Source organism: Triticum aestivum, chromosome 1D (assembly GCF_018294505.1).
Source record: "Triticum aestivum cultivar Chinese Spring chromosome 1D, IWGSC CS RefSeq v2.1, whole genome shotgun sequence".
NCBI lineage: Eukaryota > Viridiplantae > Streptophyta > Magnoliopsida > Poales > Poaceae > Triticum > Triticum aestivum.
The window spans coordinates 219,809,260-219,835,007 of record NC_057796.1 but is presented as its reverse complement, the minus strand read 5'-3'; the positions used below and the strand labels follow the sequence as shown (position 1 = coordinate 219,835,007).

At 46.7% G+C, this 25,748-nt stretch overlaps 1 protein-coding gene across 1 annotated transcript; it reads right to left on the bottom strand.

Moving 5' to 3' along the window:
- Positions 1 to 10,441: 10,441 nt before the first annotated feature.
- Positions 10,442 to 15,216, bottom strand: LOC123181091 (auxin response factor 22). Its single transcript, XM_044593314.1, has 4 exons — positions 14,860 to 15,216; positions 13,591 to 14,727; positions 11,039 to 11,925; positions 10,442 to 10,910 (listed from the first exon to the last, which is right to left on the bottom strand). The coding sequence occupies exons 2-4, from the start codon at positions 14,671 to 14,673 to the stop codon at positions 10,814 to 10,816; spliced, it is 2,067 nt and encodes a 688-aa protein (XP_044449249.1). The 5' UTR covers positions 14,674 to 14,727; positions 14,860 to 15,216; the 3' UTR covers positions 10,442 to 10,813.
- Positions 15,217 to 25,748: the final 10,532 nt, after the last annotated feature.

Genomic DNA, 25,748 nt, shown 5'->3' with positions numbered 1-25,748 from the left:
TTTTCTTTATATATTTTCTTTTCTATTTTATTCTTTTAATTCCTGTTTTATAAAATATAAATACAACTCCTAAGTTAATGTTATAATTTATTCTACTGCCCCAAAAAGTTTGACACCTGATTAAAATAGTTTGCATTATTATTATTTTTAAAAGGCATTTAATTAATTGTCACAGCTGCTGTTTTAATTACTTTAGAGCCTTTAAACATTTTATCAAAGCTTGGTCTCTCCACCATAATTGCTTACGATTTATTTGAAACAACCCGAACATTTTAGTTTTAATTTTTGAAAACTTTTGTTGTTTGCCATATTTTGAATTTGAATTTTGATCCGGTTTTGAACTAACGCGAGATTATCAACACTAACAGAGGTGACGTGGCATCATCAGCGTAGGTTTAGTGTAGCATAATTATCCGGGCGTCACAAGCACTAGAGCAAAAAGTATATAGCTCAAAAGATATAAGTGAAGCACATAGAGTATTCTAACAAATTCTGAATCATGTGTGTCTCTTTCAAAAGGTGTGTACAGCAAGGATGATTGTGGTAAACTAAAAAGCAAAGACTCAAATCATACAAGACGCTCCAAGCAAAACACATATCATGTGGTGAATAAAAATATAGCTCCAAGTAAAGTTACCGATAGACAAAGACGAAAGAGGGGATGCCTTCCGGGGCATCCCCAAGTTTAGGCTTTTGGTTGTCCTTGGATTTTACCTTGGGGTGCCTAGGGCATCCCCAAGCTTAGGCTCTTGCCAATCCTTGTTCCATAATCCATCAAATATTTACCCAAAACTAGAAAACTTCACAACACAAAACTTAACAAAAAATCTCGTGAGCTCCGTTAGTGAAAGAAAACAAAACACCACTTCAAGGTACTGTAATGAACTCATTATTTATTTATATTGGTGTTAAACCTACTGTATTCCAACTTCTCTATGGTTTATAAACTCTTTTACTAGCCATAGATTCATCAAAATAAGCGAACAACACGCGAAAAACAGAATCTGTCAAAAACAGAACAGTCTGTAGTAATCTGTAACTAACGCAAACTTCTGGAACTCAGAAAAATCTACCAAAATAGGACGACCTAGATAATTTGTTTATTAATGTACTGCAATCGGAATCAGTATTTTATCACGTTCTGTTGATTTTAAACAATTGTTTTCGTGAACAGAAAGTTTCTGGAATTTTCCGCAAGATCAAATAACTATCATCCAAGAAGATCCTATAGGTTTAACTTGGCACAAACACTAATTAGAACATAAAAACAAATCTAACCAGAGGCTAGATCAAAGATTCATTACTAAACAGAACCAAAAAACTAAAAACTAAAAATAAAATTGGGTTGCCTCCCAACAAGCGCTATCTCTAACACCCCTAGCTAGGCATAAAAGCGAGGATAGATCTAGGTATTGCCATCTTTGGTAGGCAATCCATAAGTGGCTCTCATAATAGATTCATATGGTAATTTAATTTTCTTTCTAGGGAAGTGTTCCATGCCTTTCCTTAGCGGAAATTGGAATCTAATATTCCCTTCCTTCATATCAATGATTGCACCAATCGTTCTAAGGAAAGGTCTACCAAGAATAATAGGACATGAAGGATTGCAATCTATGTCAAGAACAATGAAATCTATGGGCACATAGTTCCTATTTGCAACAATAAGAACATCATTAATTCTTCCCATAGGTTTTTTAATAGTGGAATCCGCAAGGTGCAAGTTTAAAGAACAATCATCAAATTCACGGAAACCTAACAAATCACACAAAGTTTTTGGAATCGTGGAAACACTAGCACCCAAATCACACAAAAGCATAGCATTCATGATATTTAATTTTAATTTTAATAGTAGGCTCCCACTCATCATAAAGTTTTCTAGGGATAGAAACTTCCAACTCAAGTTTTTCTTCATAAGATTGTATTAAAGAATCAACGATATGTTTGGTAAAAGCTTTATTTTGACTATAAGCATGAGGAGAATTTAGCACGGATTGCAACAAGGAAATACAATCTATCAAAGAGCAATTATCATAATTAAATTCCTTGAAATCCAAGATAGCGGGTTCATTGATATCTAAAGTTTTGACCTCTTCAATCCCACTTTTACCAATTTTAACATCAAGATCTAAAAACTCCGATTTTTTGGGATGCCTTCTAACTAAAGTTGACTCATCTCCAGTCCCATCATTATCAAGATTCATATTGCAAAACAAAGATTTAATAGGAGACACATCAATAACTTTTAGATCTTCATCTTTATGCTCATAAAAATTAGAAGAACGCGCTTTTACAAAGCAATCTTTCTTAGGACGCATCCTAGCGGTTCTTTCTTTGCACTCATCAATGGAAATTCTCATAGCTTTGAGAGACTCATTGATATCATGCTTAGGTGGAATAGATCTAAGCTTCAAAGAATCAACATCAAGAGAAATTATATCCACGTTCCTAGCCAATTCGTCAACTTTAAGCAGTTTTTCTTCAAGCAAAGCATTGAAATTCTTTTGTTAATTCATAAACTCTTTAACACTAGTCTCAAATCCAGAGGGCAACTTATTAAAATTTCCATAAGAATTGTTGTAGGAATTACCATAATTATTAGAGGAATTACTAGGGAACGGCCTAGGATTAAAGTTTCCTCTATACGCGTTGTTACCAAAATTATTCCTACCAACAAAATTCACATCCATAGATTCATTATTATTATCAATCAAAGTAGACAAAGGCATATCATTAGGATCAGAAGAAACACTCCTTTTAGAAAATAATTTCATAAGTTCATTCATCTTTCCACTCAAAACATTAATTTCTTCTATCGCATGCACTTTTTTACTAGTAGATCTTTCAGTGTGCCATTGAGCATAATTAACCATAATATTATCTAAGAGTTTAGTAGCTTCTCCTAAAGTGATTTCCATAAAAGTGCCTCCCGCGGCCAAATCTAAAAGGTTTCTAGAATCAAAATTCAATCCGGCATAAAAAAATTGTATAATCATCCATAAATTCAAACCATGTGTAGGGCAATTACGTATCATTAATTTCATTCTCTCCCAAGCTTGTGCAACGTGTTCATGATCAAGTTGCTTAAAATTCATAATATCGTCTAAGGGAGATGATTTTAGCGGGAGGAAAATACTTAGAGATAAAAGCATCTTTGCACTTATTCCGTGAATCAATACTATTTTTAGGCAAAGACGAAAACCAAGTTTTAGCATGATCTCTAAGCGAAAAAGGAAATAGCTTCAATTTAACAATATCATTGTCCACATCTTTCTTCTTTTGCATATCACACAAATCAACAAAGCTATTTAGATGGGTAGCGGCATCTTCACTAGGAAGGTCGGCGAATTGATCTTTCATGACAAGATTCAGCAAAGCAGCATTAATTTCACAAGATTCAGCATCGGTAAGAGGAGCAATCGGAGTGCGAAGAAATCATTATTGTTGGTATTGGCAAAGTCAAACAATTTAGTATTGTCTTGAGCCATCGTGACAAGCAAGCAATCCAACACACGAGCAAACAAGAGGCAAGCGAAAAAGAGGCGAACGGAAAGAGAGGGCGAATAAAACGGCAAGGGTGAAGTGGGGGAGAGGAAAACAAGAGGCAAATGGCAAATAATGTAATGCGAGGGATAAGAGTTTGTGATGGGTACTTGGTATGTCTTGACTTATGTGTAGACTCCCCGGCAACGGCGCCAGAAATCCTTCTTGCTACCTCTTGAGCACTGCGTTGGTTTTCCCTTGAAGAGGAAAGGGTGATGCAGTAAAGTAGCGTAAGTATTTCCCTCAGTTTTTGAGAACCAAGGTATCAATCCAGTAGGAGGCCACGCGCGAGTCCCAGGCACCTACACAAACAAATAAGAACCTCGCAACCAACGCGATAAAGGGGTTGTCAATCCCTTCACGGTCACTTACGAGAGTGAGATCAGATAGAGATAATAGGATAATATTTTTGGTATTTTTATGATAAAGATTAAAAGTAAATATTGCAAAATAAACGGTAATAGAAATCGCTAGTTCACGGGAGATTAATATGATGGAAAATAGACCCGGGGGCCATAGGTTTCACTAGTGGCTTCTCTCAAGAGCATAAGTATTACAGTGGGTAAACAAATTACTGTCGAGCAATTGATAGAATTGAGCATAGTTATGAGAATATCTAGGTATGATCATGTATATAGGCATCACGTCCGTGACAAGTAGACCGACTCCTGCCAGCATCTACTACTATTACTCCACACATCGACCGCTATCCAGCATGCATCTAGAGTATTAAGTTCATAAGAACGGAGTAACGGTTTAAGCAAGATGACAAGATGTAGAGGGATAAACTCATGCAATATGATATAAACCCCATCTTTTTATCCTCGATAGCAACAATACAATATGTGTTGTTTCCCCTACTGTCGCTGGGATCGATCACCGCAAGATTGAGCCCGAAGCTAAGAACTTCTCCCATTGCAAGAAAGATCAATCTAGTAGGCCAAATCAAACTGATAATTCGAAGAGACTTGCAAAGATAACCAATCATACATAAAAGAATTCAGAGGAGATTCAAATATTGTTCATAGATAATCTTGATCACAAACCCACAATTCATCGGATCTCGACAAACACACCGCAAAAGAAGAGTTACATCAAATAGATCTCCAAGAGAATCGAGGAGAACTTTGTATTGAGATCCAAAGAGAGAGAAGAAGCCATCTAGCTAATAACTATGGACCCGAAGGTCTGAGGTAAACTACTCACACATCATCGGAGAGGCTATGGTGTTGATGTAGAAGCCCTCCGTGATCAATGCCCCCTCCGACGGAGTGCCGGAAAACGCCCCAAGATGGGATCTCACGCGTACAGAAGGTTGCGGTGGTGGAATTAGGTTTTCGTGGTGCTCCTCGATGGTTTGGGGGTATGTAGGTATATATAGGAGGAAGAAGTAGGTCGGTGGAGCCACGAGGGGCCCACGAGGGTGGAGGGCGCGCCCCCTGCCTCGTGGCCTCCTCGGTGATTTCTTGACGTCCACTCCAAGTCCTCTGGATCATGTTTGTTCCAAAAATAACTCTCCCGAAGGTTTCATTCCGTTTGGACTCCGTTTGATATTCCTTTTCTGCAAAACATTGAAATAGGCAAAAAAACAGCAATTTGGGCTGGGCCTCCGGTTAATAGGTTAGTCCCAAAAATAATATAAAAATGTATAATAAGCCCATTAAACATCCAAAACAGAATATATAATAGCATGGAACAATCAAAAATTATAGATACGGTTGAGACGTATCAGACCCCCAAGGCGGCGAGGCGATCTAGGAGTTCGTTTAAAGATGACAACTCCGTCGGATCCATCCATTTGGAGTATCCGGGGTCAACGCGAAGACGATTTTCAATGACTCGAGAGGTCATCGTCGGCTTAACGGCCGAACAGGCGGTCATGGTAAAGCCGCCAAGTCGGAGGGTTTGGCCTGGGGCCAGGGCTCCTCCGGAGGTGATACTGTCTTTGATGACAAGGCGAGCCATCAATCCTGTCTTCGACGTCACAGCGGAACTCTCAATGGAAGCACCAATGTCGGTGTCGAAACCGGCGGATCTCGGATAGGGGGTCCCGAACTGTGCGTCTAAGGTCGATGGTAACAAGAGACAGGGGACACAATGTTTACCCAGGTTCAGGCCCTCTCTATGGAGGTAATACCCTACTTCCTGCTTGATTGATCTTGATGAATATGAGTATTACAAGAGTTGATCTACCACGGGATCGTAATGGCTAAAACCCTAGAAGTCTAGCCTGTATGACTATGATTATATCTTGGCCTCTACGGACCTAGCCCTCCGGTTTATATAGATGCCGGAGGGATCTAGGGTTACATAAGGTCGGTTACAGAGAAAGGAATCTTCATATTTAGTCTTCAAGCTTGCCATCCACGCCAAGGAGAGTCCCATCCGGACACGGGTAAGAGTCTTCGGTCTTCGTATCTTCACAGCCCATCAGTCCGGCCCATGGCTAACAGGCCAGACGCCCGAGGACCCCTTAGTCCAGGACTCCTTCAATGACCACAGATGATGTTCTTGGCAGTCGAATCTAGTTGAATGAACCTCTTGACATCAGCAGCGGTGACACCTTCACCGACCTTGGGAACGCCATTCTTGACGACATACCAGAGGTCGACATCAATGGCTTCAAGATTCATGCGCATCTTATTCTTCCAGTAGGGGCAATCAGTGCCATCGAAGACTAGGCACGCAGCGGAGACCTTGATTATCCCTGCAGTCTACATAGCTAAAACTCCAGGTGGTTAAACCAAATCACATAGAACAAGAGAGCACCTTGCTGTGATACCAATTGAAAGTGCTAGTTATCGACTAGAGGGGGTGAATAGGCGATTTTTATGAAAGTCTTCAAAACACGAGGTCTTTGAAGAAAAACAGTAGAAATGAACCTATTGATATGCAGCGGAAGGTAGACTACACTAGACAAGCCATAGTCAAGCAAGCAATGTAGTGAAAGCACGAAGACTATTAGCAGCTAGGTAGTATGGATCAGGATGGAAGACAGTATGAAGCCAAACAGTAAATAGTCTTCACTCAGTGAAGTCAATCAGATCAGACAAGCAGGCAATGACTTCACAAAGACAAACTGTAAAGTAAGGGGAAGTGGAGGATAGAACCAGTTGCTTAGTGAAGACAAGGATTTGGTAGACCAGTTTCAGTTGGTGTGACAACTCACGTCTGGTTAGGGAGGCTGAGATTTAACTCAGAAGACCGCGTCTTCACCTTATTCCCCTTGAGCTAAGGACACCCAGTCCTCGCCCAATCACTCTGGTAAGTCTTCAAGGTAGACTTTCAAACCGTCACAGACTTCATTCACCGGCGATCCACAATGACTCTTGGATGCTCGGAACGCGACGCCTAACCGGCTGGAGGATTCACAGTCCTCAAGTGTAACAAGTCTTCAGGTCACGCGGACAGAAAGACTTCAGTGATGCCTAACACTCTTTGGCTCTGGGTGTTTTGGGCTTTGTCCTCACAAGGATCTCTCTCTCTCTCTCAAATGCTTCGGAGGTGGGTTTCTCTCAAACGACAAAAGCCCTGCACTAACTCTGAGCAGCCACCAATTTATGGTGTAGGGGGTGGGCTATTTATAGCCAGGAGGCAACCCGACCTGATTTGTCCGAAATGACCCTGGGTCAGTAAGGAACCGACACGTGTCCAACGTTCGGATTTCCAACACACGCGGCAGTTTTACTTGGGCTACAAGCAAAGCTGACTCATCCAGCTCTGGATAAGATTTGCTCTTATTATGTTCGCTCGAAGACATAGGATTTTGGTTGAGCATCACATCAGTCACTCTGACTTTGTTCACTTGGACCCCACTTAACAGTACGATGGTTTCTATGACTCAACAAAGAAGAAAAGAAAACTACGAAACAACTATGTCTTCGCACTCCATAGTCTTCAAGTGGATGTCTTCACATGTCATAATCTTCATCGTGAATGTCTTCACGAATCACCATTGTCTTCAATGTCTTCACACATTTTTAGGGGTCATCTCTGGTAGGTAAACAAAATCAATAAGGGACTACTACCTGTGTTATCCTGCAATTCTCACAAACACATTAGTCCCTCAACCAAGTTTGTCGTCAATACTCCAAAACAACTAGGGTGGCACTAGATGCACTTACAACGAGCGATGCACGCCTACTCCTCCCCTGGCTCACCAGTCGGTGGCACGTTGGCCATTCTCCTCCACTCCTATCGACAACAACCCCTCGCCCGCCCCACCCCGTCGCCGTCGCCGCCCAGTTTCGGTATCCTTACCAGCAGTCCGCGCCTAGACCCACGCCGCCACCTCCGACATCGCCGCCACCACCGCCTCGTCGTCTGGCCACTGTAGCTTCTCCCCCCCCGCCACGCTCCCCCCGCCACCCCGACATCGTTGCAAGCACGAAGTCACCCCCCGCGGCCCCGGCCATCTCATTCGTCCGACGCCGCCGCGCTCGCCTGACGCCGCTACGCTCGTCCGACGCCGCCAGGCCAGCTACCTGGTCCAGGGGAGGCGTGCGTCTCCTCGCCGGCCAACATCTTCGACGACACCCGCAAGCTGTTCGATAGTTTGCCCCCAAGGTACAAATGGACTCCGCCGACGAGTTCTTTTTCCATAATTTCTCTGTGACTCTGACGATTCCTCATCCGATGATGAGGAGATGGTAGCTGCTGTGTTTGTCCATGACCACCTTAATAGGCAGCGGCTATTGTTCTGGGGCTCGATCCCGGGGCACACTCCGGTGTTGAATCACAATCAAGAGAGCAGCCATTTTCTTCTTTGGAAGGACTACTTTGACATAACCGACCCGCTGTTCAAACATCAGCAATTTCGGCGGCGTTTTCGTATGGATAGGCATGTTTTCAATCGTATTCGAGAGGGGTGGTCGGATATGATAACAATTTTGAGTGCAAGGAGGATGCCCTTGAAAAGATTGGATTCTTATCTTATCAGAAATGCACCGTAGCTATCTGGATGCTTGCATACGGAGTGCCTGGTGATCTCATTGATGAGTACGTCTGTATGAGCGAGTCTACGTGCCTAGAGTCCATGTACACGTTCTGCAAGGTTGTGATTGCAGTGTTGGCCCTGAGTACTTGAGAGAGCCGACTGCTTAACATACAACCCACTTGTTGGCGATCAATGCTAGCAGGGGCTTCCCAAGGATGCTTGGCGGCATAGACTGCATGCACTGGGAGCGGAAGAACCACCCTTCTTCTTGGCAAGGGCAGTATAGGGGCCATGTCAGGGCTTGCACTATCACACTTGAGGCCGTGGCCTCACAAGATCTCTGGATCTGGCACTCTTTCTTTGGCATGGCCGGATCGCACAATGATATCAACGTGCTTCAACGCTCGCCGATATTTGCAAGGCTTGCCGAAGGCAACAGCCGGTCGGTCAATGTTAACATCAACGACCACAACTAAAACAAAGGATACTACCTTGCTGACGGTACCTATCCCCAGTGGACCATTATTGTGAAGACAATCCCCAACACTGTCGGAGAGAAGAGGAAAAGATTTGTCCAAAAGCAAGAGAGTGCTAGGAAGGATGTCGAGCGTGCCTTTGGTGTTCTGCAATCTCGATGGGGCATTGCTCGGTATCCTGGTAGAGCTTGGAGCATCAAGAAGTTGTGGGAGGTGATGACTGCTTGTGTGATCATGCACAACATGATCGTAGAGGATGAGCGCCCGAAACGTATCTACGATTAAGGGTTTCAGTTTCAGAGTGACAATATTGTGCCTGAGCATGGAGGAGGAGCGGCAACGTTTGCACAGTTCACCCAATTTCATCATCAAATGCGTGATTGGAAAACTCACATTCAGCTGCAAGATGATTTAATTGAGCATATGTGGGCTCATGTTGGCAACCAATAGATGCATCTTTTTTTTTAAATGTATTTGGGACAATTTAATTTTTATTAGGGTTGTAAACTATGGTATATTTATTTGTTGTGGAACTATGCTTTTTTTTGTTTATTTGCGAAACTATGTAAAATATGTGTATATTTATTGAAAAACGGCGGCAAGTCGGCCACGTGGGCAAATATGGGTCAGCGCGTTGGGTGAGTGCCGACCTAAATCAAAAAAAGGCGGACGCCGAGCAGGCGAACGACCCAAACGGATAAAAAACTGACAGAGCGCGCATCCGTTTGGTCGGCGCGTTGGAGTTGCTCTCAGTTAGTTTCTCCGGGAAGAAAAACTGGTTGAACGATTAGATCGATAAATAAATGGGCTAAACGCTGTTTACATCGTAGATAAGCTCTACGACTTTTTCGAATGCGGGTATGGGGCCAGGGGCCGGCTTCATGGTCATCATCACGGACACGGTGGTACAGAGCAATTGTGTCAGTTAAACAGCTCAACCTAGGACGATATCGGTCATAACCGGTACCGTCCCTAGCGTAGCGTGACAGGCTACCACAGGACGGTGTAGCAACAACACCACACTACGACGACCTTGCAGCCTGCCAGACCCAGAAGCCTCCAATCCAATTAAGCATCCGGTAGGCGTGTCCAGCCTAGTCGAGTCGAGGGTGGCCCATTTCTCTTCCTCCTCGCGCCGGTTTTTCTCGCGTCACGGCTCCGACCGAGGTTCGGCTCGGCCAACTACCCGCCGCAAACAAAACAAAACAAAAAGTAGGGTCGTGTCTCTCTCACGGAAAGATCGCGACGTCGGAACGCGCATGACAACCCCGTGCGGCGAAGGATGGCCAGATGGGTCACGCCTATAGCGTCCCCTCTCGTACCACCACCATCGCAAGTTGTTCATCAAGCCGGGAAGACCTTTTCGCCTTCCAGGAAAAGAACACAACAGTCCAGAAAAGACACAACACGTCCCAAGGTAAGAAAAAACACCAAGAAATTCTCATCAAACCCTCAAACATTTCATCTACCCAGGCAGCACCAGCTTTAATTAATTTCCAAAGACCCAACTGAAACTTTATTCCAAGCAAAGCAAATCCGTCCAAGAGTTCGTTGATAAGCACTTCCAACTCAGCCGCCAGGATGACCAGCCCTTAACTTGGGCGATCAACAGCGCTGAACAAACAGCTAACAGACAAATACAGTGAGTACATATTAAAAAGCAATCCACAAGATTGTATTGTAGTACTAACGACGACGCAGTTCCGCTTGACAGCACGGGTTAACAAACGCTAATAAAACGCATGCATATAGAGAGTAGTCCTTCACTCTAGGTTTAATATTTCTCAATGAAACTCATGCTGGAGCTCATCAAGATATCACACCCGCTGAACCATGCATTCGATGAGGTTTCGCCAAGATATCACACCCGCTGAACCATGCATTCGATGAGAGGTTTCGCCAGCCCTCCCTTTTCGCCACTTATTATCGTCAGCCTCCGTGCCACTTTCATGAAGTCGCTGTTGCATGAACAGAATGAATTAGATATATATCACCACAACATTACTGCAATATTGGAGGATGAAGAAGAAGATACTATCGCGCACTGAGTTAAAGAATACTGTGCATATTATAAGGAACTTCTCACCTGAATGGTAATCCCCCAGTGTGCATGACGGCACCAGCTGTGTCACGGTAACGAAGATGGCTTATGATTTCTTCCTTCTCGATCCCAAACATGTCAGCCAGACGGCCATACAACTCGTCGTATGACCCAAAGACAGACAAGTCGATGGTGCGACCAACATCCTCCGATTCCATAAATACCTTGCAGTGCCCAGCTTCCAATCCAAGGTCAGAAGCCTCATGACCCTGGGATGAGAATCCAATGCAGATTGATGAACCAGAACCATCAGACGCATTTCCTGCCTTCAGCCCAGTACTGATAGGTGAACTATTTCCAGTAGCCCCGGAGGAGAGTGTCTCCCTTGAACCACTTGAAGTCATCTGCTGCTCGGTAAGAATGGCCTTTCCAAACAACATTATATGTGGGGTCTTTCTGTCAACAGATTTTTCTGTGCTCTGTGGTGTACCGATTGTCAACAAGCAAGAGACGCTGTCGTGGGCTGGTGCGCTGCTGAGCACAAAGCCCTTAGGTATCCGGGAAGACGGGGTTAGAGCGTCCAGCCGGTTAAAACCGCCGCCATGGAACAAACCAAGGTGCAGCTTATTAAGCTGATGGTCTGTTAATGGTAAACCAAATTGAGCATGCCTGGCTCCCTGTATGCCTGCAGGAGAGTTGTTGTCCGAGTAACAGCATAGGGGGCTGTTGCTAGGACCAAGTGGGTTCCCATGGAAAATTGGATTAAACAGATGACCATCCAATGGAAAATCAGGATGTTGGGGAACCCGTAACTTCTTTCGTGGTGGAGAAAATGGTCCCAAATGGATTGGTGGAATGCTCGATACAAGTTCCACAAGCCATGGGCTCACGCATTTCACATTCTGTAACAAGTCTGGCTCATCCCATGTGACCTGCAAGGATTTTGCAACCATGAAACATGTTAATAAAGAGACTTACTGTAATCGACTAAACAAAAAGTACCCTGGTGCTTGTAGAACTAAAATGCAAAGAGTATCACAACACCAACTAAAATTGATGGCTCATTTTCGTATTAAATCTGATATATAACTGATGATAATGATGAAAACATAAACCTCTAATATCTCACTATTACTAGTAAGACACCCTTCACTATCCTACGTAGGTGGATAACATAAAGGTTGAGATAAGATTCCATGAAGTAGCAATATGCATAAACGGCCGAGAGAGCTGAAAACAATAGATACATAGAGCTAGCATGTTATGTTGAACTGCCAAATGTACCAATTTCAGTGGTTCAGCATCTGTTACCCAAGGTACAGACAGAAACCTTATGTTTGGAGTACGGGACTGATCAGATAAGACAAATGTACGGTAGGACTTTCAAGTAGAGGGAGGATCAAATACCTTCGGCACAAACAGTTTATACATGGATCATTGTCATACTACATGAACATCATATTAATTTACTACCCATATTTGAAGTTTAATAGTTGTAGTACCAACATCAGGTATTTATTACAGGAACATGCAGTATTCTACACCAAACTTTATTGCATTTGTTTATGAGGTGCCAGTAAGAATTTGGTTGTAAAAGACTTTGAAAGAACTAGCATGGAGCCCTGATAGATGGGCTTTGAAACTAACGAATGCCTAGAAACGAAGCTGTTGGCAATGAAGACTCCGATCTCAATTCTCTGTTGCACTCTTACTATTTGTACAGGGACAATTTCCATGAAAGAAACTGAACAAATCTGACAGATGATGTAGCTTGTAGATTCTTGCACATAAAACTTTAACCCTTCTACTGTGTACGGCATTTCATTAGATTTGTGTACTATTTTTCCCTATCTCAGGTTAATGTAATTAGACAAATAGCTTCGCATCTAAACAAGTCACATCTAACCATGCTAAACGATTCTGCTTCTAGTTAAAAGTTTGCCAAGCATTCCCATGCCCTTTGAATGCTTCACGTTGGGTGCTAAAGACCAAACATCAAGCTGTGACATCCGAGCAACCGGTGGTGGCGTACTATTCAAGAAATTTGGATATTATACTAAAAGGAGTACATTTTTTTTAGGGGAACTAAAAGGAATACATAAGTTTAGGAGCTGCCTACTGACAAAGAAGAGAGCTACTTAGAAAAACATGCAAACTGATAATCCAAATTTGGAAACCAGCAAAGCTACTAAAGGACAACAAGCCTTTTCTTCCATAACTACTAGTACTATGCAATTGTAAATTATGTACAACAGCTTTATTGATTGTTCCACTAATTCATACAAAGTCAGAAGGAATCGAAGGAGGATGTGACATTTTACTCCAGTAAATCTACGCCAGTTGTTGAACTAATTAATAGGATGATTTGTTGATATCAGGGGGTTCGGGAATCATTATTACCAATTAATTTGGCAACACTGCGCGGAAAGCTGGTCATGTTTTGCATGCTACTACTACCATTCAAGGCATCTGAATGAGAAGTGTTGTGTAAATGGTGCGCTGCATTCGTATCTTGCAGTTGCATGTCATGTAACTATGCATCTTTATTGAGAAGAAAGGATGGAGTGCAACTATGGATATCATCAGATCGAACAAACCTGAAGAAGTCTCCATGGTGAATTCGGCCATCTGAGTGGATCGGCAACCTGAACCGAAGAAATCGTCCCCATAAACCAGCTAATTCTTGAGGAATCCTCGGTCTCAAAGGCCATCTTGAACCTCATGCCAGGGCACCAGTGGATCCTCATGGCAGCCTGCATAGCGGCGGCCTTGACAACAAACTCCGGCGTGCTAGCTCTCGGGTAGTACACCACCTCAAATGGCTGGCTGTTGGCCGCAAGGGTGGCCGCCTCCGCGACATCGGCGATCTTCACCTTCCCCCTGCCTTTGACGTAACCGGCGGGGCCACCGTTCATCATCTTGTTCTCCTCGTCCTTGAGGAAGGCCGAGAACCCCCCATACCCTGGCGCGTTCCAGCCGGATATGCACTCCATGCCCCCGCAGGTGACCCGCTTGGCCCGGCGTATCCCGACGCAGAGCTCCCCGTGCTCGGTGCGCAGGAAGACGATGGAGTCCCCCGCGACGAGCTTCTTCTGGTTCACGAAGGTGCTCCAGCCCGTGGTGAGCAAATGCCGGCGCGGCGTGCCCCGGTAGATGTGGCGGAACTTCCACACCTCCCCGTGCACGTCCTTGGCGAGCACCGTCTGCACCGGCGGGTCAGCCCTGTAGTCAAGCTTGGGGAAGATGGTCTCCGCGCAGTAGCGCGGCACCGAGAAGCCGCCGCCGTTGTTGGCGTCGGACTGCGTCAGCGTCTTGGCGAAGGAGGCCAGCTTGTCGCGCGCCTCCGCCGGGTCGCCCCCGAGCCCCTCCGGCTCCCGGAACCCCGCCTCGCCGGGGCCGACGGGCACCAGCCGGATCTTGGCGAACACCTCGTCCGTCTCCGGATCAGCCAGGAAGCGCACCCCTGCCACGCAGCAGAGCACGAGCGCGGGCAGCGGACGCGGCCCGACCGCCGCCGCGAGCTCGGCGGCCGCGCTTCCGCCGCCGCCGTTGGCGTGCTCGGCGTGCCCCTGGGGGAAGTAGTAGACGCGCGAGCGCGCCGGCGGCATCTGCACCATGCCGCCCGCGCAGGCGTGCCACAGCTGCGGGTCCAGGCACCTCTCCTCGCCCACCTCCTTCATCTCCACCGAAAACCACCGCCTCGAAATGCGATCACTTCTTCCCGCACAGCAAACCTGCCACCAAATTGCCCTCCGTCAAATTCGCAAACCCCGAAGGAAAACCCAACTCCACACGCAATCAATCCATGGCGAGCACAGCCATCAAAAGAGCAAATCAACATCATGAAAAGCAAGAAAGGCAAGCACCTGTTTGGCCCGCGCGCATGGCCTCCAATTGGCAGATCACGAAAGCTCTGCGAGAGATGTGAACGCCCAGAGCCAGAATAAACAAAGCAGGCAAAGGGAAAAGGGAAATCTACATCAGGCGACGGCGCCTCCCCTCCCCTCGCCCGGCCCCTGCAACTCCATCCCAAGTTCAAGAACCGCCGCGCCGGTCAAAGCAAAGCAACGCAAAACAGAATAAATATCCAATCCTTGGTGTCCGGAACCCAAAAGCCCCGATCTTTTTCCGTGTTCTTGAGGGAGGACGAGGAGGGAGTGCTGCGCTACAGCGGCACAGTGGTTTGGAATTATGGCGAGTTCTTTGGATGTCTTCCCGGCCATTAGATAGATAGAGATAGGGGAGAGGCGCTCGCTTGGCTTGGCTTGGCTTGGCTGCTGCAGTGGCCGGGCGCCCCAGTGGAGCCGCGGGCCCACCGGATCGCCTGCGCTGGCTCGCACAGCCAACAGCGGCTTCCACCAACCGTAGATGACTGGTGGGGTCGGGGCTCGTGGGGCCGGCGTGTCGGTGATAAAGGATGTGGGGCCACGTGCTGCCTTTTGTGCTGTCGGTGGGCCGCGGCCTTGATGGCCCGGACTAGGAAGTAGGGAGTGGCGACAAGGGCCGAGGGTTTTCGTCTTGTTTTTAGTGTTTCTGAATCTGAAAAGAGGGGGAAATGTTTTTAAAATTCAACAAACAGCTAGATTATCTCAGATCTCAACCCATTTATTTGGTCTCGCCGCTCTCGCAGCGTTTTGTTGGTTGGGGTGGGTGGGACCCGGGTGAAAAGAAAACAAAAAACAGTTTTGTCACGCGTGCGACGCGATGCATGTATGTATATCTATCCTCGTCTCATCTGCTGTGACTCTGTGAGGGAAGGGAAGCAGGCGAGGCGACGACACATGATAGTAATAAGCTGTCGAAATTCGGTTGTTTGGGAGAGAGGAGAGGACAAGAAAGCATTTGTGCGCCGCGGCCGTAAGTTGGTGTTGGCAGCGACTGATTGCATGATCCGGAAATGGGCGAATCTTGTGCCTTGTTCGTCTCAACTCCTGTGTCCTCCCTTTCCGGCGCGGGGGCGAACCGATCGCCGGGAATTCAGAGCCAGGGCAACCAACCCACGGAACACCGATTGGGACATGTCCCTCCTCTCCTCTTTTGCGCCACTGCAGCTGCCCACGGACCGCATCTGCATCTGCATGGATCATACTCCACATACATACCCCTCTTCCTACTTTATTTATTTTTATTTTTTGACACTTGAAACCCAATAGTCTTGCAACTTGGTAATAAATGGTCACTGGAATTTTTTCCACTCTATGGTGTTGGTCCGAGGTCAGGCTACACCGTATATATCGGCCCGTGAACTGAAAGAAAAATGTCCGAGCCTCGGGGTTTTGTGACGTGCCGACTCTACGTGAAACGCCGTGAAAACGCTTTCGTTCTTTTCTCTCGTCGCCGTTGGATCCAAGAAAAGAGCGGGGAGGAGGCGCCGTGCGCGGGGTTTCGGGCGATGGATGCCTCCGCGCCCCGAGGCCGCCCGTGCGTGCGCCACTGGCCGACCGCCCAAACAAAAGTCCTCCCGACCCGCCCCATGATCCCATCTCCATCTCCTAGCGGACGCGTAGTTCGTCTCTACTCCGGCCACGGCTTCCACCGAGGCGCTGCTCTCTCGATCGATCCCATCGATCGTGGCCTGCCAACGACCCCTCCCGAGCCCTGTCCTCCGCACCACTTACAGGAACTTGCAAAAATGGAATCGCGAGATTTGGTGAGCATTTGAATGTCACGTCAATTTTAAGGGACGGTTGGGATTTTGAGGTGAGGAGGCGCCGCGCTGGACCAGGACAGCGACCTTCCGGGAAGCACTGTTGAGCATTTTCCGTCATGTCTCTCGCCGGGTACTGTTGACTATACGACATCCGCGCAGTTTTTGGTACTACTGCAATCAAACCACCGGATCAACCTCTGCAAAGCCGCGCCGGCCTAACAAGTCTGGATCGTATAATAACTGGGCCAATTTTATTTATTTTTTCAAGGCTGATGGAGCCACCGTATATGGGAAAAGCTCGGATTTGTTTTTTATGAACTGTAAAGGACGAACTTGTTTTTGTTGTTTTTGTTTTTTTGCGGGAAAGCGACGAACTTGTCAAGGAGACTTCCTTACTTAGGGCATGGCCAACACTACACGGTGGACAGATGCCTCAACGCTCCAAGTAGGTTTGGGCGGTCCTTAATTGTTGTTCGTGATGCTTGCAGACTCAAGGGGGATCTTGCAGAGGAGCCCGAGCGACGAGTCAATGAAAGACAAGAGATGAGAAGAGAAAATAGGGAGGATGAACCAAGTGTTGGGCTGAGATTTGAGTAAAACACGGGAGAGAAATATGAGAAGTAAAAAAGGACGGCATGAGGATAGTGCTGCGTTGGGCATTGTATTTTGGGACAGTGGTTTCCCTGCTATTTTTCTATGTGGCAATGGTGAGGCAGTAGATAAGTAGTGCCACTATAGTTAATGCCCTTGTGGTGGTAGGCTAGTGTTCTTTTTTTCTTTAAAAAGGCTAAATATCTGTCGGGTTTTTAGAGCTCGGAGTGAACGTGTTGGTTACCATCAGATGCCCTGCGCGAATCTTGGCACAAGATGCCTTGACACGTCAGCGGCCGCACCCATTAGATACAGCAGTGCCTCACGTGAGTGCTCCCTAGGCCCTTCCGGTGCTTCACTGTGTACGGTGCTGAGCATGCCACATAGGCAAAAAAAAATCTAATAATGCAAGAGGAGGGAGATGAGTTTGGTGACCCCAGGAAGAACGAATACCAAGCGCGCGGACCTATGCAAGACACGTAAATGAAAGAAGTTTGCCCTATGCATGAAATAGTTTAGTTATTAAACAATTAAAGGAAAGAAGCTTAGCAACAACAAACTAAGCACCTATGCATTGAGGACTTTAGAGCATCTACAACCGGACCACTCAAATCCGCCTCATACGTCCGGGCAGGTCGCTCGGTCACTGCCCCGGTCATGATTTTTTGACCCAGACGGGCCTCTCAAACGACCCTCAAACGCCCGGGCTGACCGGCACCCCCATATCCAGCCCAAATATGGGGCGGATATGGGGGCACCTAGGCACACCCGCCACGTCAGGCCCGGTAACCCGACCCCACCCCAAATTGCACCAAATCCCCACCCCCCGAGCTGCCGGATCCATTTGCTCTCTCCTTTGTTCTTCCTCCTCCTCGCCGTCCGGCTCGCAGCTCTGCCGTCGCGCCCGCTCCGCAACTGTCCCCAGGCTCTGCGCCGTCAGCTTCGGAAGAGCTCTCCCGTCCTTGCCGCGGGGGGACGTTGTCGCCGGCCCGGACGCCACCGTGGTACGTCCGGCAACTCTCCGGCTCCGCCTTGCGCTTGATTTGTTCGACACATTGACCGACCGGAATTATTGTGATTTTGTTAGGTAAACGATGGATTCCGATGCTTCGTCGAATGAGGAGTATGGACCGATGGAGCTTGACCAAATGATTCAAGATGTGTTATTCGATTCATCGGATTCGGACGAAGAAGTGGACATGACCATATCACGGGGTTTGGATGCACCGGTGAAATTTGCACCACATCTCGAGGTGAGAAAGGGCTATGCATAGAACGGGAGAGGCTAGCAAATGGCGGAACGGTGAGAGTGCATATAATTCATGGACTCACATTAGTCATAGAGAATTCACACACTTATTGCGAAAATTTATTAGCCCTCGAAGCAAAGTACTACTACGCATGCCCCTTGGGGGAGGTTGGTAGGAGTTAACCACCGCGCGCCTCCGACCTTCACGTAAAGGAAGACACTCAATAATAAATCGTGCTCCAACTTCTTAGCATAAACAGAGACTACACATGCATGCTTCGGGAATCACAAACCTTAGCACCAATATTTTACTAAACTACAATCATTCACTAGTACCTCCTACATATTACCATCTTTATATTGCAAAACTATTGCAAGGAAACAAACTTATCATATTTAGTGATCTTGAAAGTGCTAGTTATCGACTAGAGGGGGGTGAATAGGCGATTTTTATGAAAGTCTTCAAAACATGAGAGTTTCGAAGACAAACAATAGAAATGAACCTATTGATATGCAGCGGAAGGTAGACTACACTAAGCAAGCCATAGTCAAGTATACAATGAAGTGAAAGCACGAAGACTAATAGCAGCTAGATAGTAAAGATCAGGATGGAAGATAGTATGAAGCCAAACAACGATAGTAGTCACACAGTGAAGTCAAACAGGTAGTGCAAGCAGGCAATGACTTCACGAAGACAAACTGTAAGTAAAGAGAGGGAGAGGATAGAACCAGTCACTTGGTGAGGACAAAGGATTTGTTGGACCAGTTCCAGTTGCTGTGACAACTGTATGTCTGGTTAGGGAGGCTGAGATTCAACTCAGAAGACCGTGTCTTCACCTTATTCCCCTTAAGCTAAGGACACCTAGTCCTCGCCCAATCACTCTGGTAAGTCTTCAAGGTAGACTTCCAAACCTTCACAGACTTCGTTCACCGGCGATCCACAATGACTCTTGGATGCTCAGAACGCGACGCCTAACCGGCTGGAGGATTCACAGTCCTCAAGTGTAACAAGTCTTCAGGTCACGCGGACATAAAGACTTCAGCGATGCCTAACACTCTTTGCCTCTGGGTGTTTGGGCTTTGTCCTCGCAAGGATTTCTCTCTCTCAAAAGCTTCGGAGGTGGGTTGCTCTCAAACGACAAAAGCCGTGCACTAACTCTGAGCAGCCACCAATTTATGGTGTAGGGGGTGGGCTATTTATAGCCACTAGGCAACCCGACCTGATTTGTCCGAAATGACCCTGGGTCACTAAGGAAGTGACACGTGTTCCAACGGTCAGATTTCAAACACACGCGGCAACTTGACTTGGGCTACAAGTAAAGCTGACTCATCCAGCTCTGGATAAGATTTGCTCTCATTGTCTTCGCTTGAAGACATAGGATTTGGTTGAGCATCACTTCAGTCACTCTGACTTTGTTCACTGGGACCCCACTTAACAGTACGGTGGTTCCTATGACTCAACAAAGAAGAAAAGGGAACAACGAAACAAATAAGTCTTCGCGCTCCATAGTCTTCACGCGATGTCTTCTCATGTCATAGTCTTCAATGTGAATATCTTCACATACCACCATTGTCTTCAATGTCTTCATACATTTTTAGGGGTCATCTCCGGTAGGTAAACCGAATCATGAGGGACTACTACCTGTGTTATCCTGCAATTCTCACAAACACATTAGTCCCTCAACCAGGTTTGTCGTCAATACTCCAAAACCAACTAGGGGTGGCACTAGATGCACTTACAATCTCCCCCTTTTTGGTGATTGATGACAAACTGGTTGAAGTTTTCAACGGGGATAAAAGTATGTGAAATTATAAAGGATAAAGGTATTGTCTTCATAAGTAGCAAAGGCTCCCCCTGAAGATGTGCATATAAGTAATTTGCTTTTGGAATGCAAATGCACATGGCAGGTTGTACTTGTGGAGATCCTCTTCAACTTATGAAGACAATTCATCATGCATGATTTGATATAACGAAGATAATGACATGCATAATGAAAAATGGACGTCTGCAATATGACTTCGTGCGGGATTTATCATCACATATGCGGAATTTATCATCGCATCACAGAATAGCAAACAAGTAGCAGACGACCATCAAGTTTAAGTGTTACAACTCAAAGAACCAAATGTATCAAAAGCGGGAGTTGTAAGCACTTGGCAAAATATAAAGCAACCGCCCATATGGACCCGCTTGAAGACTATCAACTCATATGCTTCTCCCCCTTTTGTCAGTAAGGACCAAAAAGGTTTGAAGACATAGAGCCTCTACTCGTTCCCAGAAGGAGTAGGAGAAGAAGCAGGGTCGGCGTCGGGGTTTGGCGGTGCAAAAGAACTTGGTGCAGTGTCAACACGCGCTGAAGTTGAAGGTGGTGAAGTAGCATCATCTTGATCATCTATGACTCTGGCATTCACCGTTGCAGCTGAGGAGGAATAGTCAGGGTCTTCAAGAGACGGAGTTCGACACAAGACAACATTCCTTGGAGGAGTGGAGTCAAACTTGAATCTTTCAGTGAAGCCATCATCTTGAAGATCTGCTTTAGCACTAAGCAACGTCAAACTCTTCCATGACCTCCGACAGGTTTCATGAGTGACAAAGGCATTCTTGGTGGCAAGATTGCGAATTCGATTGACGTCCACCAAGAGGCTTTGCATCTGCCGCTTCAACCAGTAGTGATGCTTATCCTGTTTCTGATGCAGGGCAACGAGAAGCTCTCAGTCATTGAGAACACGAGATCGCTTCCGAGGCCTTTGAGCAATAGTGCTTTCAGTGGCTTCAGTTTGAGCACGGTGAGGTAGGCGTGTATTGCCAGCCAAAGGATAAACACGAGTGACTGCCTGGACTCCTTCAATGGGCTGTGTGAAGCTTTGGTGATCAGCATTGTGAAGACAAACAGGCTCCTTGGCAGGCTCTGGGTATATGGCTTCAACTAACACATCAACCTCAGGCAAAAAGATCAGATGGTTGCGAGCAGAAGGCTGATAGTTGACAGCAGAATGAAGCTTGATAAGGCGCATAACCCATGGAGCGTAGAATTTCAGACCAAAGAGATCAGAGCCTGATGCAGCCAATTGCCTAATAAAGAAGTCTTGAGCATTGAAGCTGATGCCATTGAAGATGTAAAAGACCAATGTCTTCATCGCTCCTTCAAGCTTCGCTGCAGAAGAATGTCCTTTGACAGGCCATAGAGTTCGCCTGATGATATGATAGATGGTGCGGGGCAGATACTCTAGGTCTTCAACAAAGAACTCTCTTGGGTATTCGGCGTCGCATGGCAGAGGCTTCATCATGTTGAGCATTTGGCTCATGTTGGGCTCTGGCTTGTGGAAGATACTTTCCAATGCATTGCGGTGAAGTTGACAACCAGGCTCATATAGTTCTCCTGGAGTGGGCAGGCCAATTAGCTCAATGATGTCAAGGGCTTTGGCTTTATGATGGATATTGCCTGTCATCCACTCAAGGACCCAAGTCTTCGGATCCCTGTTGTAGCCGCGAATGTGGAGGGTAGCATAAAATTGTACCAGTAGCTCTTCATTCCAATGCTCCTTATCAGTCACAAAGTTCAGCAATCCAGCATCACGGAAGCAATCAAGGGCTTCTTCTAGGCAGGGCAGTCCAGCAATAGCTTCACAGTCAAGACGCATATGAGGAAAGATGCGCCCTTGATCATAGAGAACACAAGAGTAGTAGCTGCGCTGCTGATAGCTCCAGAACCGATCAGATGAAATTCTTGGCTTGGAATAGGGGTTCTTGGCACTATCAAAGAAAGTGTTGTGCGCAATGAAGCCATTTGCATTGAAGGACCCTAGTGAAGTGGCAGTACCTGGAAACCTGGGCAGTCTTGGCTTAGGCTTCTGGACCTGAGGCCTGTGCTCGACATGGTAATCAAATTGCAGACCAGCAGCAGGTGGAGGAACCAGAATAGGCCATCTGACAGTGACCAGCTGACCATAATTGTATGCTTGCTCGATAGTATGTGGCCTAGGAGGCGGTACAGGAGCAGGGGCAGTGGCTTCAGGCTGCAGATTTGCATCGGGTGTAGCATTGGGTTCAGGTGCCATCACTTCGGGCACCACATTAACTTCAGGCGCCACATTAGCTTCAGCCATGACAATGTCATTGGCTTCAGTGTTGGTGTTGGTGGTCGCCTCAATGTTGTTAACCTCCACTTGAGTAGCTGGAGGGTCGGACACGTTCTCCTCGAGAACAACTTCAGGGTTGGACGGGGGTGTAGCAACACGTTCTTCTTCCAATCTTGGCTCTTCTTGTTCATCGGCTGATGCAGCCGGAATATCTTTAGCCGCATTGGCTTCAGACTTGGAGTTGTTCGTAGTTGGAGAGGCTTCAGGAAATACTTGGCGTGATACTGATTGGCGCTCTTCTCCTTCTGGAACACTCGACAGAGTGACTTGTGGCCTAGGTCCTTTACGAAGCCTGCGGAACGCTGGCGACGCTTGTGGAGATGGAGTTGGTTGGGCCACAAAGTCTTAATCTTCAAGTACCGGAGTGGTGACTTGAGTTGGGGGAGTAGCTGGTGTTTCTTCTTCACGGGGTGAGTCTTGTGGGTGATCAGCCCATGAGTCATCCTGAGCAATTGGCGTCAAAGGACGACCAATGCTGATGAGTTTGCTGTTCGTGAGAACATGCGATGATATACCACATTGTGCTCGATCTAAGGAAGGACTTCATCATCTTCAACATTGTCTTGATGACCAATGTCTTCAGCTGTGGTGTGGTCAACAGCTGGAGTGTCTTCAGCTTCAGGAGCCTCTGGGGAAGCAGGCTCATGAACTATCAAACGACGCTCTTGTTTTGCAGATGCAGGACGAGCAACAAAAATTGGCTCGACGACAAGGGGCTCTGTGGGAGCAGCCCGATCTTTCTTCTTGGTTTAACGCTTCTTGGTGGGTGGAGCATCGTCAGTGGTGTTCTTGGTCTTGCGCTTTCTGGCTTTGGCTTCAGCCGCCCTTGTCTTCTGAAGCTCTGAAGCCACTGTGCGGACCTTAGGCTTCACGCCTGTCATACTGGCTGGGAAGACAATGTGAGGTTCTTCCCGCCTGGATGGTTCAGCTTGGTCCACAGTAGGCTTCTTCTGCTTGGCAGCCATCTTGGGGTCGATGCCAGGACGCCCAAGTGCCTTGCGCTTCTCAGCTTCATTGTAAGCTTGAACACACTTTGCAGCCAGAAGCTTCATTCGCTCTCGAGAACCTTTGGCTTCTTCACATTTCTTGTGAAACGCTTCCTTGAGCTCATGCAGCATGGTCTTGAAGTTTTGGACGTCTGTCACGCTGAGCTTGGCCACATGTTTCTTGAACTAAGCCTTTTCATAATCAATCTTGTGCTTCAGCTCAACAATTTTCTGAGCAAGAGCCAGCTCAAGAGCAATGGCTCCATGGAAGGAGACGCTGAGGCCAATCGGAAGTTGAAGATCATCAAAGCTGAGATTTGGGCTATCAAACCACTCGTCAATGAACTTGTTTAGAATGTCCACATCGAAGAGGGGAAGATCATTGAAGATTTCCGCCTCTTGCTTGCTCTTTATTAGCAGCTCAAGAGCATCATCGCCAAGATCGTCGTCACTAGACAGATCAATGGCGTCATTCTCATTCCTCAGAACAGCAGTAGGAGTCAGAGCTGGACTAGTGGTGTGCATGGGCTTCTTTTTCTTCTTCTCAGACTTGGAGATGCGAGAGAGATCTTCTGACTGCACACTTGGTGCAGGAGGAGCAGTGGCCAGAGGCTTCGCTCGCGAAGCTTTTGGTGCAGTGGAAGGCTTCGAAGCCTTGGGTTTCTTCAGCTTCTTGGGCTTCAGTGGTGCATGTGCTTCGTTAGAATCAGCGTCATCTGCAGGTTGATCCACGGCCGTCCCTTGAAACAAAATGTGAGTGATGAGACTTTCTAGGTTGTAGAAGGGCCCAACAAGATTGGGTTCAGCTTCGCGTGTGCCATCGGCACGAGGAGCAGAGGGACCTGGGTTGAAGTCTAATCCCCGCGACTTCTTGTTCTCTTTGGCCGAGTTCTTGGCAAACTGAAAGTTACACTTGAACAGATTGTCGTCACGACACCATAGCAATGAAGATGGGTCGGCATCAGCTGGTTGTGGTCCACGGACCATGCAAGGGTAGAAGCCTTGTTCAATGGCTTCAGCTCTGGACCTGGGTGGAAGATTTTTGTACAAGATGTCTCCCCAGGGTCGCTTGATGGCATTCCTCTCAGCATACTCCTGGGTCATGAACCTGTACTTGTACCATTGTTCTGCCCAATATCTTCGAATTCATTGGATTTGGGTTTTTCGCTGATTGTAATCCTCTTCTGGATTTGTCTTGTACAGCTCATAGAGGTCTGGTGGCAAATCCTTCGATGTATTCCCACGGCGCTGTCTGCCACCCTTCCTTGCTGACTTATCTGTTGCCATGAAGTTCAGACTAAATGGCTTCAAAACTGTCAAAGGCTTTCGTCTGCTGGTCAGACAGGAACTGGCTTCGGGAGAGTTGATATGATGATGTAAGAATTCTGCAAATGAATGTAGACTATGAGAACCAAGGGATTCTCCCACGGACATGTACCTGTGACAGCATTAGAGATGCGAGGGAAGGGGAAGAGATCATATGCATTCTCAGAAGATTTTGAAGATAAATCAGTTTAGAAGACATTGACCTCATAGCGCGAAGACATTCACTTATATGTTGAGAGTTGGTTCCAGATTTGTACGTATCCAAGAATAAGTACAAGTGAGGAATCTAACTACGTGTGAAGCATAAGTGAATATACTTGGCATCATATGAGATGCAGAACAGGGTAGATCCAAATTTGTGGAGGCAGAAACAACTTTTGGTAGAAAGGATGAATCTATTGGATCAAAAAGACGGTAAAAAGAGAGTTTTAATTTACCACACGATGAACTGCTAGACGGAGTAGAAGATGAGGTAGAGCAGTTCGATCTTCCGTGCCCTAACTTGGTGACGGAGGACACCTACGGCGGCGGCGGAGAAGACGATGTCCGCGGCCGGCGTGAAGACGGCGTCGGAGAGGTTGCGGCAGCTAAGCGCTTCGTCGCCGGCGTCGTCGAGAGCTAGCGGTGGCGCTAGGGTTTGTCAAGGTGGAGAGGTGGAAGAAAGATTTTTGACCGCGATGGGATGTGCATTTATAGGGAGAGGGACGGCACAGCGCAATTACGCAGGTGCCCCTGGCGGTTCACATCTGAGGGACACATGGCGAACATGCAACACATTGGGAGTTGTTCCATGTTCCCATGCACGCCTGGACT